Source organism: Talpa europaea (genome assembly GCF_964194135.1).
Source record: "Talpa europaea genome assembly, chromosome: 5".
NCBI lineage: Eukaryota > Metazoa > Chordata > Mammalia > Eulipotyphla > Talpidae > Talpa > Talpa europaea.
The window spans coordinates 82,098,789-82,118,820 of NC_140071.1; the positions used below are offsets into that span (position 1 = coordinate 82,098,789).

At 37.7% G+C, this 20,032-nt stretch overlaps 1 protein-coding gene across 2 annotated transcripts in view; it reads left to right on the forward strand.

The window, feature by feature from the left end:
- The window catches only part of UNC5C (unc-5 netrin receptor C), a gene marked incomplete at both ends in the record, with an annotated part of 418,359 nt that overhangs the window by 366,428 nt on the left and 31,899 nt on the right, over positions 1 to 20,032 (forward strand). For both annotated transcript variants that reach the window (XM_084233858.1, XM_084233859.1), the window contains 5 exons: positions 1,853 to 2,044; positions 2,738 to 3,082; positions 6,128 to 6,215; positions 15,354 to 15,522; positions 16,551 to 16,784. In XM_084233858.1, the coding sequence (XP_084089984.1) occupies positions 1,853 to 2,044; positions 2,738 to 3,082; positions 6,128 to 6,215; positions 15,354 to 15,522; positions 16,551 to 16,784 (1,028 nt within the window). The remainder of the gene's footprint in view (positions 1 to 1,852; positions 2,045 to 2,737; positions 3,083 to 6,127; positions 6,216 to 15,353; positions 15,523 to 16,550; positions 16,785 to 20,032) is intronic.

Consider the following 20,032-nt stretch of genomic DNA (forward strand, 5'->3'; position numbering starts at 1 on the left):
CATGAGATACACTGATATAAATAAAGGGCAGGGTTCAAATGCTAAAAATAAAAAGCTGAGAAAATGCAGATCTTTTGAGTTAGAAATCATGAATGTTGAATAAGTAATCATGGCCTAGAAAAGTAAAACATTAGGGATATAGATAGAATAGTCTGACCAGAGTTCAGAATGCCGCCACAGGGCCTCCAGTAAAACCCAGCAGTAAAGTGAAGTCAGCACTTTGGAAGCAGTGCTTACACAACCAGTAGTGTGTAGATACCACTAGTGGTCTGAAAATATCTGCCAGTTGTGACTTTACTGACAAGAAGGTGAGTTTTCTGGAAATATTGGATAAGATGATGGTTTATAAAGGAAAATAAATTGTTTCACATATAGTAAATTTTAACACAAAATGGTAAGAGCCATGTGGTGATTGCTAAGCAGGAACCCCTTTACAGTCGTATCAGAAATAACATGAGGTGAGTGTGTCGGAGGCCCCACAAGCCACTGGTAATCTAAGTAACCAGTCATTTCACCGTATAAATCCTGTGACTGTGAACCATAGAGAGAATAGTGATTCCTCAGTGTTTACTTCATGAGACTTACACATCTGAATACCATCTCCCCAGGAAATGTACATGCATAGGAAGTTGAACCTAAAAAGTTTGCTTTTGACGGCCTGCAAACCCAATTGAATCACCTTTTTTGTAGTGAGCAGTGTTAACTTCGTTGAAAATTTTTATGGGTTATGGAAAACTAAAAACAGAGTCTTAAAGATGTCAGTGGGGGTTTGAGAAGGTTTAATTTTGTTTGTTTTGTTGTAATTATCAGTGTCCGTCACCTTTTGCAGTTGGCCGTAAAACATGTTCTGTACCACCAAGGCAACTTGCAATGTCCGTCACCTTTTGCAGTTGGCCGTAAAACATGTTCTATACCAGCAAGGCAACATGCAGCATTTACAGGGATTTTCTTCTTGGTTTACCCAGAAGCAGACCCCCAACGGACTGAACACTGTGTTGGTCAAATGCTTAATTGCCTTCTGGGGTAGTGTGACCTTTCTGAAGACTGAACCAGCCTTTATCTTACTCAGTGCACTATATATATATATATATATATATATATATATATATATATATATATATATATATATATATATTCCAGCAATGACTAGCTCAAATGTAAATGTCCAACAAGAATCTATAGACGCTTAGGGCTCTCAGAGGTATTTCTAACTCTGTATCAAAGTCCCCAGAGTTATTGACATTGACCTCTGTTCCGAGATCTGGTTTTCTGAAAGCACACCTTTCAAATCCAACATGTTTGCTTCTAATGTTTGCTTTGCTTAGGTATACCATTTCCACCTGTCCTTCATTGATTTAGGGGGAAAGTGAGAAGAGTGCTGTGGAAAGTAACTTTATGACTTCTGGTTCGATAAATATACAGATTCCAAACATGCCAGCTATTTCTAACAGAGTGTTTGTGTTTATGTTTTTAAAGAACTATCTGTGAATTCCCTCCAAACATTTTCACCTTGAATCAGTAATATGTTTCCCCCCTGTGGGTTGGGGTGGTTTTAGATCTAGCTTGTTTTTATGCCTCCTAATAAATGGTCTGTTATGCTGCCCAATTTAAGATAGATTAGTGGGTGGATAGATGAATAATGAGGAGAAAAAAGAAGTCACGGAGCATTTTCTGCTGAAATGCCACAGTGCTTCACATCATCCCTCCCCACCCCTGCTTCATATCATTTTTGAAACAGATTTAAAATTAACCTATCAAAAGGCAATAAATGTCTGAAAAAAATTATAGCAATACATAGTACTGCGGGAAATTTCTCTAACCATTTGGTCCAATGTAACCTTTTCCCTTCTAGCTGCTCCTGATTCTGATGATGTTGCTCTGTATGTTGGCATCGTGATAGCCGTGATAGTTTGTCTGGCCATTTCTGTAGTCGTGGCCCTATTTGTGTATCGGAAAAATCATCGTGACTTTGAGTCTGATATAATTGACTCCTCAGCACTCAATGGAGGCTTTCAGCCTGTGAACATCAAGGCAGCGAGACAAGGTCAGTTAACATTGCCCTTCACTTACAACGTATGCATCTAATCAGTCTCCCTGTATGATTTCAAAACTTGGTGAAAATCAAGTAATTCAATTCAGTTAGAAAGGACACTCGAGGAAGACAGGTATTTTGATCTGCTTTGTTCATTATTGTATTAACTTCATTCACATGAACAAATTAGAGCTGAAAGGCACTCAAATAAATTTTCTCTTCTTTAGCAGATTTTTCTGTCATACTTATTAACTTTTAATTGAAAAGAGTACATGGATTGGTTGACTGATTTTTTGAGTTTCCTTTGTCTTCCTTTTGACAAGACATATTGCTGTGAATATAGTGTTCTACAAATGAACTCAAATTTAGATAGATGAGGGAAATTATGACCTAATGATCACCTAGTGTGAATCATTGTCTTGGAATCCAATTTTTTGAGATTGTTAAATACCTTAGGAGTAATGAGTAGACTAAAAGGCAAAATATTCAATGGGCTTGTCTACTTATTTGGAGCCAAAAAATAATGGATCCTAGTTATGTAATGGTCCAATTTTCAGTACAACCTGTGTGTGTGTGTGTGTGTGTGTGTGTGTATAAATAATGTTTACAGTGTAGCTTTGCTGTTGGCTCAGAAAGTGCTAGGGGTTGTCTAACAAATGTGAGTTGCCTGAATGAGTATGCAAATGAACTTCCTTTCTCTTTCAGACATCCTGGCTGTACCCCCAGACCTCACTTCAGCTGCAGCCATGTACAGAGGACCTGTTTATGCTTTGCATGATGTCTCAGACAAGATCCCAATGACCAATTCTCCAATTCTGGATCCACTGCCTAATCTGAAAATCAAAGTATACAACACCTCAGGTGCTATCACCCCCCAAGATGACCTCTCTGAGTTTGCATCAAAGCTGTCCCCTCAGATGACCCAATCGTTGTTGGAAAATGAGGCTCTCAATCTGAAGAATCAAAGTCTAGCAAGACAGACTGACCCATCCTGCACTGCATTTGGCACCTTCAACTCCCTTGGGGGTCACCTTATTGTTCCCAATTCAGGTAATTCCTAAAGATTGAAACTGTAATGATAGAGCTTGAAAAATATATTTTTATTTGTTTTCATTAGGCCTGAAATGTTAAATGTAACCTATCTAACCCAAATCTAACTCTCAACATAAACCAAACGTTATTTCAGACAAAATCAGCCAAGCATTTATCTTCTTCCAGTAATTCTGAGAACACCTCTTCTTGAAATATTATGCGCAACTTTTTGCTAAGCTATAATTTAGAACTGTATTGACCTTCTTTTTTATAGAGCTTCACAAGGCAACATCAAGCTGGAAGCCTTCCCTGCTGTCATCACACTTTTAAAGGACAAATTAATTAGAAAACATATCAGTTGGTTCAGTCCCAATTCACTACAGGAAGCGATACTTTGGAATACTGATACTTAGAGCATCAGAGAACATTACAATAAACATCAAATCTTCATTTACTAACTTTGCTCTATATTGCACAAAGTTTATAGAAGGTACTCACCCCATCTCTAATATCTAGAGACATAATTTCATCATGCGTCCTTTTGTAATATTACTTAGTTTTAATTTATTATTTAATTATCTGCTTCTAAAGCACAAGCCACATGAAGGTCTTAACTGGTAAGTTAATGATTGATAATGTTTGATTAAAGTTCTGTATTCACTAATCAATGATAGTTTGGGTTTAGAATCTTGGTCATAAGCAGATTAATGGAATCTGTCTTAGCTGTGACTCTGCCTTAGCTCTGTGAATCCGCCTTAGCTCCTTTAGGCAAGACTGAGTATTTCATGAACACAGCACTAAGAAATACTTTGATTAACCTACAGTATTCATGAAGCATAAACATATAATGTGTAAACAGTCAAATCACTTTGTTATACAGAAATTGTTTGTCTCAGGTCTGAATATGAACTTTGTGTTTGATTTTCCTCAAACTTTGCCCTCCATTTCAATGGCTTGACAATTTTTCACCCCACACTTTTAATAGCATATTTTAAGGTCTTTAAATATGTAATGGAATATCGTTTTCCGTTTTAATGCATTTCATGTTGAAATCACATATATATTACTTTTTAAACTTTTTCTCATTGAGTTTTCATACATGCTATTGTATGTTCTTTAAAAACCATGATTTTAAGTATATAGTTTTGTAGTTTAGCAAGTGAATAAATCAAAATATATTCCGTTTTTTTTCCATTGTTTAAACATGATATTATTCCCAAGATAGTTTTTTTTCCCCATGATATTCACTGGATTCTGCCTTTCTTTCACATTTCTATACCTCTTACTTTTTCATATATTAAATTATTATAAAAGCTTCTTAAATGGGGAGGGAGCTACCCTGTATTATCTACTTTGCATACAGTCAGCAATGGTAATTTGCATACATTATTTTATAAAGTAGAGTAACAATAGCTACCTAGTATGTGTCATGACTTACTCATGTTATATCCATAATTCCATTCCATCCCCATAATGAACACAAAGGTACATTTTATTATCCCCATTGTAAAAAGTAAAACACTGAGGCTTAACCTGTGGGCATTGTACTCTACTCTGTGCTCACCATGCCATTCTGTGCACGGATGTGACGTTCTAATTCCCCCAACACCACAGCTCTCAATATTTTCCTTCTCAAGAAGATTATAACTCAACACTGTCAACCAGTCATACCCAAGTTTACAAATGACTATCCCTACATGACTCTGTATTCTACATTCTTGAGACTTTCCAACTTGGTTGGGCCAATTTCCTTGTTGACATATGCTCAGGTGGCATATTCAATTTCCTTGCTTACTAAATCAAAGCCACTCAAAGACTGTAACACTGACTTGTGCATCTTGCTCTTCACAAAGTGCCAAATAGTGTATTCACAATGATGTTCCATAAATTTGTATTTAGTTGGATTAAACTGCATTTATTGGTATTAAAATCATGACACCAAATATCTTCAGGTGCTACCCACCTGAATCTCACTCTTCATGGTATTGCTGCAGTGGCCTGGGACAGTGGGCACAGACCATCATAGTTGGTATCATCCTGCAACTTATTAGAACTACCCGTTTCCTAAATCTTCTAAATCAGAATCTCTGGGGGTAAGATCCAAAATCATTACTTTAACAAGTCCTCCAGGTTATTCTGATATAAATTCAAGTTCAATCCCTGCTGTAGACAATTAACATAGAACAGAGTTCAGTCCAATATGCTACAAAACTGCACCATTTAAATGAATTAAACCTGGGGCCTGCCTGGTGGCCTCAGGGTTAAGTCTCAGTGCTATCGCTGCTACAGCCTGAGTTCAATCCCCAGCCAGGGAGCTAGCCCACAGGGTGCAGCAGACCTCTCCTGTCTCACCTGTTCCTCCCCTCAGCAGTGTATTTCAGTAAATCTGCCTGTTCTGCTTCCCACTCTGTCTCTGGTGAAACCTCTCACCCCACTTCTTCTACACAAAAATAAATAAACAAATAAATCTTTTAAAAAAAAAATGAGTTAAACCTGCTTGACCTCCTGTGACTAAACTAGTAGTTGTTATTCACTTTTTCAAATTGTATCTGATAAAATAAGTTCTTCAATAATTATTTTGTTATGGAAAATGTAATGCTAATCAAATATTTCAGAATAAATGTTGTCTACCATTATTGAAGTTAGCATTGCCCCCTGACTTTGAATCTTGTGGGAATTTTTTTTTTTTAATTAGAAACCATGTATCATTACAGCTGTTTGAAATTTTAAGGGCAGTTGTTGATTTCCCTCTCATTTTGCAAGGAAAACAACAGCAGGACCATCTGTCTATTCTTTAAATAAAACAAGAATTTAAAAAATTACATCATTCCTTTAACTAAATCCATTAACAGTTCAGAGGGAGCTGTGGTAACAAATAAGGCCAGTAAGGAAGGAAAGTAAGGCAGCTGTGAATATTTACATGTCTTTAGGGAAAAAGAAGCAGGCTTATGGATACAGGACCACAAAATCCCCTCATTCCCTTTTCCTGGCTTCAAAAGCACTCTGTGAATTTTCTTTTGATTCATAGGTCTTATGACATTGCTTTTCTCTTTTGCTATTCAGGAGTAAGCTTGCTGATTCCCGCTGGGGCCATTCCCCAAGGGAGAGTCTACGAAATGTATGTGACTGTACACAGGAAAGAAAATATGAGGTAAATATGCTTTTTCTGGTGCACTTGACTTTATCAATATCTGACTTGGAGGAGAACTGTACAATAGAAAGAATAAACTCAATATATTTTTGTCTTTTTGTCTTGAGTGCTCTGCTCCCAGCCTAGTTTGTCCCCTCTACATGTATAAAATGTCAACTTTTACTCTGTTTATCTTTCAAGCTTCAGTCTCTTGTAGATCTTGAATATAGGGGGAAGTCCAGTGTTCTTTTCGTAAGTGGATATGTAACTATAGTGGCCAAAAAAAAAAGGGGGGGTCAGAAATGTGATCCACAGATTTTTCCAGAGATCTGAGGGTAGATAGACATTTTCAGGAATCCAAACTATTGCCATGGTTAATTGTCACAAAAAGATAGACAACCTCTTAGCCCCTTACCTGCTCTCTCCACCTCAGCCTAGTACTTTATTTCATCTCCAGGTTCTTCTTTCTGTTACTTGCTTCTAGCTTAAGTATCACCAGTCTCCTTAAATGCAGCATGAATGGATTTCATAACTGGGCCTTTCTAAATGGATCTAGGGTTGATTAAACTAGATTAAATCAAAAGACCCTGTTTTGAAAGTGTTAAAATTTTTTTTTAATTTTATTTGTATCTATTTTACATCATTCTTCATTTTTGTACAACATATGCTTTCTCCTCTCCCTCAGGTGTACTCCCCGTAAAATTCCCACAACCAATTCACCCCTGCACCACCCATATTCCCTCTCCTGTTTGAATGTGTTAAATTTGTAAAGATGAAAATATTTTAAGTAAAAATAAGAGGAGTTTAGAAATCCTAAATTCAATCTTCAGTTTGGCTACTAATCAGTCATACGTGGTCTTTTTTGATTAGTTCCCATATAAAGAACACGTGTTACATTAGTGTTTTAAAGACCTGATGTTCCCTGAGAGCCTCAAATGTAATTATCTTTGTCTTTCCTAAAAGTAAAGGAAGGCACGAGCCCCTCAGCTCTGTTATCTGACTACAAAGTCTGACTGGCAAATGTAGAACTAGGTTATCATTATAAAACTTTATACTGTTTCTCTTCCCCTCTCTATCCTCAGAAAAATGTCCATTTTTAGCTCTTTCTTTGGTAGTCAAAAGCTCTTTTATTATGCTTTCAGGTGGAGATATTGGTATTTATAATTAGTATGACCCAGAGAACATTTTTCCTCTGTGGTTTACCTTACCTACACAAACACTACTCTAAGAAAATGATAGAATTCCTTGAATTTGAACAACAGAAAATCACTAAAATTCTTTTATTTTCTCACATCAAATTATTCATTTTTTCACTCTCAATGCAGAGTAACATTCACAGGGCCTGACCATGCTCTTCTTTCACAGCAGGTAAAATGAAGATTAGCAAACTCCAGGGTGCCACCTTTTTCTTCTTTTTCTTGTCCAGGTCCAGGTTAGCCCTAAATGCTTCCCTCCCTTCAGGCCTTCACCAACATGGACATTTTGTTTAAACAGAAATAAATATTAACTGGTGCTTTGTGCTGCAAAGCAGTGAGGTGTTCATGGTCTCTTATTTCCCCTCTGATAAGCCTTGTCTTTAGGGGCTGTGGGCATGCTGAATCTCAAAGATTCCTGCACTCAGCTCTTCTGGGGATTTTCCTTCTGGTAGTGTAGTCAGCATCCCGACCAAGATAATGGTACATTTTAGATGAAGGAAAGAGAAAACAGAAAATTGATAAAACTAGACACTTCTGCTTTTAGATTCCTCTGCCTTTGATTCTAAAGGAAAGAAAACTCTAAATCAGTCTGCTGTGCCAACCAGCTAAAGTCAGGTGCAGAGGGAATTAATTTACTGAACTGGGAATGAATCAAAGAAGTTCTGCTTAGCAAGATGAAGTTAAAGTAACAACAAGATTTCATAAGCAAATATGCACAAAAGACCATGAAATAAGGAACATACAAAAGAAAACAACTGTGTTAAATATGAGAATGTCCTCTCTCTACTAAATTTCTGCTCTGAATTAAATGCATTTATGTTGTAAACACAATGATAATACTGTGCTTTAGAATAAAATGATAAAAAGCATAGTCCCCCTTTGTTGAGTATACTTGTAATTCCATTTATTCCTCATCACCACTCTGCCAGTTTTGATGAATTTTACTTCAAGATGAAGAAACTAGGGTTTAGAGAAATCAAGCCACACAGCCAAGGCTTCCTACAAACAACCGTGTTTACACCCACTTGGTCTTACCCGCCACTCTTTGGCTTCCGACCTGTCATTTTTGCAGCTGCAGCGCCCCCAGACCTCTGCCATCTTACCATGGCGCCTTCTTGACGGTGGCTTTCTAGAGCTCACTAATCCCCTTTCCTCCCTCACATGATCCGAGATGGAACTTCTTTCAGAGAAGACTCCGTGAAGATGTCAGGAAATAAGGATGTTACTTGCAGGCATTTATAGGAAAAGTCTGATCACTTTTATCCAATTTCCTGCTGTCTGATTCCCTTCATTGCATCCAAAACTGCGTGTTTTTCCAGCTGGACGGCATCCAGCTGGTCATCTGTTGATGTGAACCACCTAAAGGGACATGTGAACCTAATTACATGCGACACAGTGAATGTGACAAGCGTGCCCTTATCTTTACTGCATACATGCTAAAAGGAAGCTGAAGGGCAGATGAGCAGCCGAAATGGGACAAGCTGTCTCTGACAAAAAAGAAAGCCAAGCTGCCAGGCTCTGCTTGCAGTTTCTCTCCCCCTGGCTGCCAGAGCTCTCTGTGGATCCTTGTGGATCCAATTTGTGCAGCAGAGACTTTTTGCCTTGTTTTTCGTACCAGTTTAAAAAGCAGTGACTCAGACTGAAATCATGTTCTTTGTCAGTTCTTACTGAAAAACAAATTGAATTGAAGATACAAGAGTTCATCTTCCCTTTCTCTGCATTCTGTACATGCTTAGTAGTTTTCTCAAAAGGCCAAAAAATCAATGTGGACATTTCAAATATAAAGTTGAATAGAATTGTGTGTGTGTGTGTGTGTGTGTGTGTGTGTGTGTGAACGCTAGGGAACCATGGGAGGTTTCTGAGCATCCAGGTGATTCAGGAATGGCAGTGCCTTGGGAAGACTAATCTGGTGATGTTGGTGGATGAATTGGAACAGGGAATAGAAAGACTCCCCTGAAAGCTGGGGACCTGTTGGGCTGTGACAATAATCTGGGCACAAGGAGAAGGGGAAGAAACCAAGCCAGGATGTGGGAGAATGGAAAGTGAAATATGTTTTAGAAGGAAAATTTATTTCTCCACTGACTAGAAGGACAAAACACAAAGCATATTTCAGATCAAGCTTGAGCACTGTGAGAATTGTGAGAGCTGTGGAAGAGGCCAGGCAGAGCCGCTGGGAGATAGCCGGAGAGGATGAGCTCTGGTTTGGACTCCCTCGGAGTGCACAGGTAGGGATTTGTGCCTGAGTTACAGCTGGGGCGTCATCAGTGAGGACCTTCTTTCAGGACGAAGGTTCAGAGACAGAAAGAAGACAACTGAGGAAAGAATGTTGGGAAATATTTTTATTTAAGGTTTAACTGTGATAGATGAAATTTAATAGAACACATGAGCATAAAGCAGATAAATAGAGAGTTTGCATCTATCATGGTGCTTAACATGGAGTGGACCTTCAATGAGTTGTTTTTTTTTTTTTAATTTTCATTAACATTTATAACACTGTATAAGTTTAAGGTGTGTAGCATTACAAGTTAGCAGATTCAATTAAGTTCATCACTAAAACCCAGTTCTAAGGATGAATGACTATAAGTATAATATGAAACCATCAAAGGAAATGAGAATTTCAAGATGGAAGTGGTTTGACAGAGTTGTTAAAATCAAAAGGTAGAAAAAGAGAAACAACAAAAAAAATTATTTGGTGTATCAACTGTAAGACTTTGATTGCCTTTTGGGTATTTTTTAAAAAGGTGAAAGGGTTTAAGGTGTGAGTTAGTGGTAAGGCAATTAAAACTATCATTTTTTTTTGACTATTAAAATTTAAAACAATGTGAGGATGAAGGACAGCAATTCTCTCATGTAGGTAATCATACAGGATAAAGTTCTCATTTATTTTAATGTGGTGTTTGGAACTTTGTGACACGGTGGTTGACATTATCATTTCTTAGTGCACTTCATTGATGTTCAATTTTAAGCAAAAGCTGTAAAAGACTGAGGCGGGGTGTGTGTGGAGTCTAGGTATATTTAAATCCTATTCTTTTACTGTACTATAAAATGCTCATTCATTGAAAACCTGTTTATAAAGAGGGGATCATGGCAAATTACAAGGTCCATGTGTCCATGAGGAAGAAATCTTCCCTGAAGAAGTGTAATTATTTCTTCTTTGGCTCCTCATAAAGAAGACATTTTGTTAATATTGATGAGCAACATCCTTAAAATAAAAATAGCAATGAGTTTCATAGGGCTGCTTCTGTTAGTGTCCCTTGATGTAATTAGATAGCAGAAGGCCAAGTATAAATTCAGTGAAATAATTCCACCAGGATCCAGCAATTCAGGCAAGGACATAACAGTTAGCTGTTCTGGTTTAATCCAGCGATAGATTTTGGCCTTTGAGGGAAATGTTGGGCACACCCTTCAGAGTGGCTTCCATAAATAATTTTTTCTTTGCTCAGTTGAGCTTTTGATAGCCAGTGAGTTAGATACTTCCTGTCAGATACCAAGAGTGCAGATATTTCAAGTTGCCAGTTATGTGAAACCATATGCTTTAAAAGGCAGCTGAGCCTGAGGTAGGATTGCCATCCTGAGGGACCTGCAGGAGACACGTGTGTGGATTGAAGGCCTCTCCCATCTCCACACAGAGGAAGATGGAGAGCCTTTCAGTAAAGCAGTTTTGAACTTGTTCTAACAAACAGAGCAAAATAAAATAAAATAAAATAAAACCCTCAAGGCCTGAAAGCTTAAGGAAGCCCCAAAATATACCAACTGTGAAAGAAACCAAATGACTGGTGATAGAAATCTAGCTTTGTCTGTGACCAGATTTTAGGAAAGTGTGTTAATATATCTAGCTTTTAGTTTCCTCTTTTGGGCAGAGAGGTAATATAGGTACTTCTCCTAACTCCTTTACAGGTATGCCATGAAAGACAAATGCAACTGCTTTTATGAATGTTTTATAAATCACCTATGATAAAGCAAAGTTCTCCTCTCTGATAACAGCAAGCAAAGGAGGAGACACTCTGACAGGAAACTAAAATTTTTCTCTGAGGGCTTTGTCCTAGCAGCCTGACACCCCATCTAGCAAGCAACTTGATATTATCCTTGTCAGACTTTGAAAAGTCTTCAAAATGTTAATCATTCATCACTGCTGCATTTCTGCTTAATTGCTGCTTGTGCAGCTAACTTTTGCTTTGTGTTCCCTTCCATATCATCTGCATTTAATAATCACAGAAAGTTTATTAAAATGGTTTAGGTAACATGAGACATAAAGGAGTAAGTCTCCCTCCACAGAATCATAAATTAGAATATTTAATTTTTAATATTTTGTTTGATGTATGTAATATCCTTCCTTTATATAAATAAAGAAATGTGGATTTCAATACTCTGACCTTCAGTTTCACATGGTTAAATCTTAACCTTCCCTAACTTAGCTTCTATATATGTTTGGAAATGTTTCCAATTTCAACTCCACTTCTTTTATCTTGAAAATACAAAAAAGATTCTCATCATTGTTTCTTCTTTGTTTTTCCGTTCCCGTTATGAATTCCACTTCACCACTTTCCTATTCATAACATTCTTGCACCTCACTGGGTTAATAAATTCTTTTGACACCTACTGCCCCTTCTCTCCCTGGCTCTCCCTCCTCCAAGAATGGTGCCCATCAATATTGCATGCTAGGGGTGTGCTTGGAGAGCACAGGTCTGACAGTGCCCCGACCCAGCAGGGAGTCTTCTCCCTTCTGTTCTACTCAGTGATGAGAAGAGACCCTCCTCCTTCTGCCTCGAGCACCGGCTGCTGACAGCAGACTGAGAGACAGATGTTTCCAATCCCGCTATATTTTAAGGACCACTTGAAATGGATTTCATTTTAGCCTCCTTCCTTAAAAGTTTAATGCTCTCTTCTTAAGGTACAATTGTAACTAAAAGGTAAGAGCAGTTCTCAGGAAAGTATAGTCATTGCTTTTTCCCCCAGTAGGAAAAGTAAAATTAAATAAGTATAAGGTTACTGCTTAGGGAGGATAATGTGATTATCAACTAAGACACAATGAAAAAAAATCTTCACTCATGTTCTAAGAGAATGAATTTCACAGTGGAAGGAAGGAGGGCAAGCTGGATTTAGAGGAAATGAAAACCAAGTGTTAGAGGGGCTGGTCATGAGTTTTCAAGGTACTGATAATCTACTAACTCTTTACATCTCCAAGTATTTTGATAAGTTTAGATTAAATAAAACAATTGTTTTGCGTTGAGAATGAAGACATTATTAACTAAGACAATATATATATATATATATATATTAATCTTCTAAATAGGAAGGGTAAAAAAATAGGTTGGTGAGGGCCTGGTGAGATTTTGGAGTAGAGAGGTCAGTGATAGTTGAGTTTTGTTAAGGGGAAAAAAGTTGACAGATTTCATTCATTCTTACCACTGATCATAATTGTCAAGAATTGAGAAATCTCTAAAATTTGAATTTACTTGAGAGCTACCAAGTTGCCTGCCAGTGTTTTGTGATGTTGATAGATGGCACAAAACGCCTGTGTCAGAGCCATTAGTCACGGCTATTGCACTGTCCACGCAATCATCATTTTTGTACAATCTCCTAAACCCCCATTCTGAAAAAGTGATGGAAAGAGAGCCAGATGGCATCTATACTTGGTGGTTGCATTCCAGGAAAGGACCCCTGAGTTTAGGGGTCTTGTGTCTTTTATAATGAAAAGTATACGAGTTGAGTATGGCTGCACTGTGTCATCCAGAAATAGACTCTTTTTTTTTTTTAACTTCTAGAGGCAAATACTGTGCAAATACCCCTGAAAAAAAAAAAAAACATCAGAAATGTGCAGAGACATGGAGAGATCCATGGAGAATTGTCAGCCCACAACATGAAAAATATAATAGCGGCTATTGAGTATTAAATGAGAGTAAGCCATAGATATGAATGAAATTTTCAACTATGTAATATATAAACCATAAGCAAAGACCAAAAAAATTCATTTCAAGTAGTCATCATATTTATAAAGAATTTGATATGCCCTTTGTAGTATCCATGTGAGTGAAGTGGAAAGATATGAACTGGGCAATATACATTTTAATGTACTTATATTTGGCTGAACTAAATAAATCACTGTATTGATGTCAGATTGGAGAGAAGCTTCAAGTTGTGCCCTTGAGAAGGTTTCTGTATTTGCCCTATTCTTGCATTATAGTGTTATCAGTGATTGGAATGAGAACATAAATTGATGGAGGATAAAAGATTGGAAGAAATGGCCAATATTTGGAGGAAAGACATTGCATTAAAAAATAGATGGCCTGAAAATTTCCCTGAAGCTATTACAATGAAATTAAATAGCTAAATATGAATTTCTGTACTTAAGTTCAAAAGCCATCATTACAAACCACAGGATTATAGAGACATAAGAGCCTTTCATATTAAGAATACAAGAGTGGTTAGCTTTAACAAATTACTTAACCTTCTTGGGGCTTCATTGCCTCATTTTTAAAGAAGTGATTAACCATAGTATCTCTATCTTCCCATCTAAATCAAGTCTGATAAATAATATTTATAATTACTTGATTGAGAATACACCAACATAGTAACTTTATGAGACATTTATATAAATGCATAATCCAAATCAAAGAAAATAGTAGTCCCTCTATATTTTCTACTTAAGTTCCACATTCATTTCAGGATGTCCCACTTTAGTAAAGGCATTGAAACACTAGCAGACATCTATATGAAAATGAAGATAGAAATAGAGGGAAATATCTTAAACCCATGATTTGAAGTTAAAAAAATGTGGCTGTTTGGTCTGGAATAAAGAAGACGTTTTACAACGTCATAACAATCTCTAAATATTTAAAAGGATTTCATGCCAAAATGGAGAGGAAGTAGGTCAAGGATATATGGAGAGAAATGTTAGAATGTGTTCACTCTAAGTAAGACTGTTTTGTGGCTTTGAGTTGATAATAATGAGGTAGCAGAATATAGGTCTGGATGTGTCTAAAACACCCCCTAACCACAGGTCAGCATATTGTAGAAAGGCACCTGCTTTGAATGGAAGGTGGTACTTACAGACCCTGAGGGATTTCCCTCATCTAAACTTCTGCGAGTCCGTGATCTCTTACACCATGCTTTTCTGACAGGGTAGTTTAAGTGCTGGTGCTGAGAATACATGGTTATAATTAGTACCACAGCACTTGCTAGTTGTGAGACTTTGGGTAATTCACTTAACACATTGCAACTACTTCCTCACATATAAACTGAGAAGTTGGGTTAAGTTACACATTTGCTTAATGATTTCCATCTTGTTAGTAAAAGATTTAAGACAATATTTTTAAAAATGTGAAATAAAAAATTTGGACTTTGAAGGTTCAGATTCTGCATATGAAGAATACAAGTAGAGATTTATTTTTTTAAACATTATAGAAATAAATCTGTGGTTTTTTCCTGGACATATTTGAAAGAAATATTCTGCTTTACTAGCCTGAATTATTCCTAAAAAATCATTTGGAAGAAGTTTACCTTTAGGGTGTCCTTATTCTGAAGTGATTTTAAAAAAAATATAATAGGTCTTAAAAAACACAAAAGTATTTAAAGCCTGTGATACCAATGACAAGTGTTTTCAGAAAAGGCAGTTATATAACCTCTTAAGGACTCTGTTCCATCTCATTCCATCCCAAAGTCTCTAAACGCAAGTTCAGAGGAAGTTAGCAAAGACAGACCTTATGTCTGAGGCAAAGGAATCAAAGAGATGTGGTCAGTTGCCTGTTATAATCCTGTTATAATAAAGCCCTCCGGTCTTGCAAGATCAAAATCTTGTATAAAGAGAAACTTCCCTTTTAATTTTAACTCCCTACCCTACCCCCCCAAAAAAGAAAAACTCCAAGAAGAAACTATCTATACAACGTTTGATCTACAATCCCTAAGTATGCAGCACATGAATACTATGGAATATCGCAGACAACATTCTGTGCTCTCCTCCTAGGCCACCCATGGAGGATACTCAGACACTTCTGAGCCCTGTGGTGAGCTGTGGACCTCCGGGGGCTCTTCTGACCCGACCCATCATCCTCACCATGCATCACTGTGCAGACCCCAATACTGAGGACTGGAAGATACAGCTCAAGAACCAGGCCCCTCAGGGACAGTGGGAGGTGAGCTTCTGTTGAGATGAAGATGGAAGGCAGGAGCATGCTAGGCATATAAACAGGAACAACTATTGGAAAGTTTTTATCAAAATCTGTGGAATTTTAGTTTGCATTCAAAGTGAAAGAAAAGGAAAGAGAGAGGGACAGAGATGGGGCAGAAAGGAGGGAGCCAGGGTGGGGAGAGAGATACCGATTCCTAAAATGCTTTATCTACAGGTTTATTGGCACAAAGAAATGAAGGTCAAACATTAGCTAACTCACAGAGAAAGTTCTACAAAAGTCCCTGTTAGAATATATTGCTATATATTGGAATGGGGAGTTACATATATGTTTGTGTATGTATGTAATTTTTAAAAAGTCTAAAAGCATAGATTATCTAAAAGCTTACATAAAAATGACAGAGAAAAGTATCGTAAAGGTGTGAGGTCTGCCATGTCACTCTTTCCATAATGTCTGAGAGCTCAGATCATTGAGGAAAAGCAGTGTGTTTGGAAAATAATTGGTAGGTGAGTTTGGAAGAACATCGTGGAATGGTATAGTTTAATACCTTCTTTTTACTAATTCTTTTCAAGCCTCTAGATTTTTAAGGAAAAAAAAAAAACTACCATGCTATAATACATTGAAATGAAATAGTGTCTTTGGGTTAAAGAAGAAATTATTTAAAAAGATTAAAACATTAAATTCTCCCAAACAGATGATAAACTCAGCAAATTGAAGTTAAAAGGATACTTTATGTATTTCCTTGGGAATTTTATGTATATTCCAGTAATGTAGACTCTTAGGAGGTAAGAAATACTAAATAAATGCGACTGAAAAATAACCATAGTATCGGGATAAAGACAAGGGAAATAAAGGAGATAATGATGAAGAATGGAAATAGAGGTATAATAAAACCTGAGGAAGGAAAGAGAGAAGCAGCAGCAGCAGAACTCAGGAGAAGAGGTCCCGCCTCCTCCCCACTGCTGACGGCCTCCTGGGAGGCTCAGCCTCGGCCTTGGCCTCTACCTCAGCCTCTTCTTCCCCTTGTCCCTCAGGATGTGGTGGTGGTGGGAGAGGAAAACTTCACCACGCCCTGCTACATTCAGCTGGACACCGAGGCCTGCCACCTTCTCACAGAGAGCCTCAGCACCTATGCTTTGGTCGGTCAGTCCACCACCAAAGCGGCTGCCAAGCGCCTGAAGCTGGCCATCTTCGGGCCCCTTTGCTGCTCCTCTCTGGAATACAGCGTCCGCGTCTACTGTCTGGATGACACCCGAGATGCCCTCAAGGTAAGTGGCTCCGCGTTCCCCTCCTCGCTCACTCTCACAGGAAGCCCAGGTCTGGCATGCCCACAGCACCCGGAGAAGGTAGACGTGTATGCACCCACCCGACTGTGGGAACTCTGTGTTTGGCTACGAAAGATGCAGTAAAGAAAATAAGACATTTCTCCAAGGCCATGCTAATAAATGAGCTGTTTCCTTTATGCTGATTTCTCCCAAGGGCTACTTTTGTTTACCTTCCTTGATTTCTTTTAATGAAAAATTTAGAAGTGGAAGAATCTGGCACAGAGATCCATGGATGGTAAATAATCTGCTTCTGTGTTTATCTCAGCTGTGTTCTTCCTATAAAAGGAATTGGCATAATTGCTCTCACTGTATGTTCCTCTTGTGTCCTACTTCATTTATATGCTTTCCCATTCTTTTTATGAGGACTGTGAGGAAGAGGGTTAGCATTTGACAACAGGCTGCTGCTTTGCAAAATAAATGGGCTTAATTCCTGGTGCTATTATTGCCTTCATTTTATCCCATTTGAAGCTTTAGAGGATATAGTAAGTGTCTTTGAAGAACTTATGATCTAGAAGGAGGAATAAAAGAAGTATGCCAAGGACGGGGAGCAAAGTCAGACTGTGATAAATGCCATAGATAAGAGGTAATGTTCTGTTGGAGTTCCGGAGAGGGAAGCATCCTGTTATTTGTAGGAAATCTAAAAAGGAATTAACATTCAAGATTGACCCTAATGGAAAGTAGGATTTGACCAGCAATAATGGGAAAGAAAATACAAGATTTGTAGGTGGAGGGAACAATGTGGAGAAGCACAGAAGGAACAATAAATAAAGACTTTATGCAGGCATATTCTTTCCAATAAGCCTAGAGTGATAGATAGGACCTTGGCTGCCGGAGAAGAGAGCTGAGGTTTCTTGAGTTAATGGAGAACCATTACAGAGATTTAAAAGGAAGAAAGACATGATTAGAAATATGTTAGAAATATTAGTCTCACTTCAGTGGAAAGATAGTGTCTAGTGAAGACAAAAAGCCTGGGAGAACCAGGCTAATAACAAAAAAAAGGAGCAGAGGGAGATCAGTGTGAATCCCTGTGAAAGAACCTATCCCAGTAGCTCTCCCAGGGTCTGATGACTAACCCTGAGTGGGAGGAGCAGAATATCAGGTCGGCCTCTAAATATGAGTAGCAAACAGCAGAAGGCAGCTTTGGGGAACGGCGATGGTGCATTTGCTTTTGGACTATTGACGTGGAAAATGAATTAGACATCAGGACAACTGTGCCCAAGAGAGAGTTATAAATATGGATGTGGCTCACTGATCAGAGAACAGGTCCTTCAATAGAGACTTAGGAACCAAGTATATAATGTTGATATTTATCATCTACGGGGAGAGTAGAGGGATAAAGTAGTAAGAGTAATAAACCTTTCTGAGAGCTTCATATGTTCTGGGCAAGATTCTAAATATATCCAATCATTTAATCCTTACAAAAATCCTATAAGATTCCATCACCTCCATTTTACATGCAATCTAAGGCACAGAAAAATTAAATGTCATTCTTGATCACATAGATCTGAAATGGCCAACACAGGCTTCTTGCCCAGGCAGCTGGCTGCAGATTGTACTGTTAAAGTGGACTGCTTGAAGAGTCACATGCTAGAACATGGGCACCAAGGGGAGCCCTTCCGTTGCAAGGGTAGAGAAAGGACAACCAGCAAAGGGCAGCCAGCAAAGGAGCTACAGAAGGATGAGCACCTAGAGGAGGAAAAGGAAAAGTTGGAGAAAAATGTCTCAAAGCAATCAAGGGAAGATTTTTTTTTTTTTAACAAATCAGGGTATTTCTTTCTAGAGTTTCTATTCAGAGAATAGTCATGGGTTGTGAAAATTAAATGTTGCAGGTCAGGTCCATGGAGAGGTGAGACATAGTAGGTCACTGGATCTATTTTTGGATGGTCAAGAGTGTAGGGGTTTCTGATGTTGAGTAAATGGTATGAACCCTCAGAACTTGTGAAAACCTTAAGGTTATTTCTTTTATATTCCTTGCACATGTAATACTTCTAAGGCACTGTCAGCATAATGCTTTAGAAATCATCCTAGGCTTAAAATCTTCTTAGGGAAAACTGTATATATCAGGGAGCCTTGGGGTCTGATTAAGACAAATCTTTTTAACATTTCCAAGAAAACTTATTTCAAACAGCATCCTCTAGAAGATCTATGTCACATTTGAAATACTTAATACACATATATTTTATTTTTAATATTTTATTTTATATAATTCTTACATCATTTTTCATTTTTGCACAATGTATGCATTTTCATTTTGGTTATATGCCCTATACAATTGCACCCCCCCTTATTTTGACACTAGTCCTTCCCTTCTCCACCCTTCCCTTTTGCCCCGCCCCCCCATGGTGTGTCTCTGGTTTATATGAGATCTGATTAAGACAAATCTTTGTAACATTTCCAAGAAAACTTATTGCAAACAGCATCCTCTGGAAGACCTATGTCACATTGTAAATACTTAGTATACATATATTTTATTATGCATATATTTTATTAATCACTTAGCTCTTATACTCAGATGAGCTTGACCTTTCATCCACATATATATACACAAATCTATGCAAAAATGTAGTACTTCATAAGATAATTTGACTATAGTCAATACTGAGAAAGAATAACAAATAGGCTTAAGCAATAAAAACAACCCAAGAGCAATGCAAGCCCATTGCTTTCCAAATAGATATTTATAAATTCCTAGCATCTGGGGATCCAGCATATTAGCCTAAAACAAACATGAATAATGGATATGGCATTCTTGCACCTTGTCACCTTTAAATAATGCAGAAACACCAAAATTCTAGTTATAGGTAAATAGTCTATCCAATATGCCAGAAAGACAGTTCAGTCCCACCAATACTCTCACACACAAGTTTGAATTGAAACCCTGGGGCTGATTCTATCAAAAAGGCTCTTTATTACCAAATTCTGTCTTCATGGAATCCTGCATGCTAATTGTCTCTGTCACTCTCCTCCCATCTCCTTGCTTCTTGAATAGCTGTCACCTATACATACTTATCTATTCATGAAATATTATATTATATTTTATTGAGATAATGTTGGTTTCCTACAGTGTATATGGCTTACAGCTGTAGGTTCACAGCTCTTCAAATGTATGTTACCATACCAAACCCACCACCCAAGTACCCTTAATCCTCCAACATAAACCACTGGGGCCTTTCTCCCCTTTGCTTTCTCCC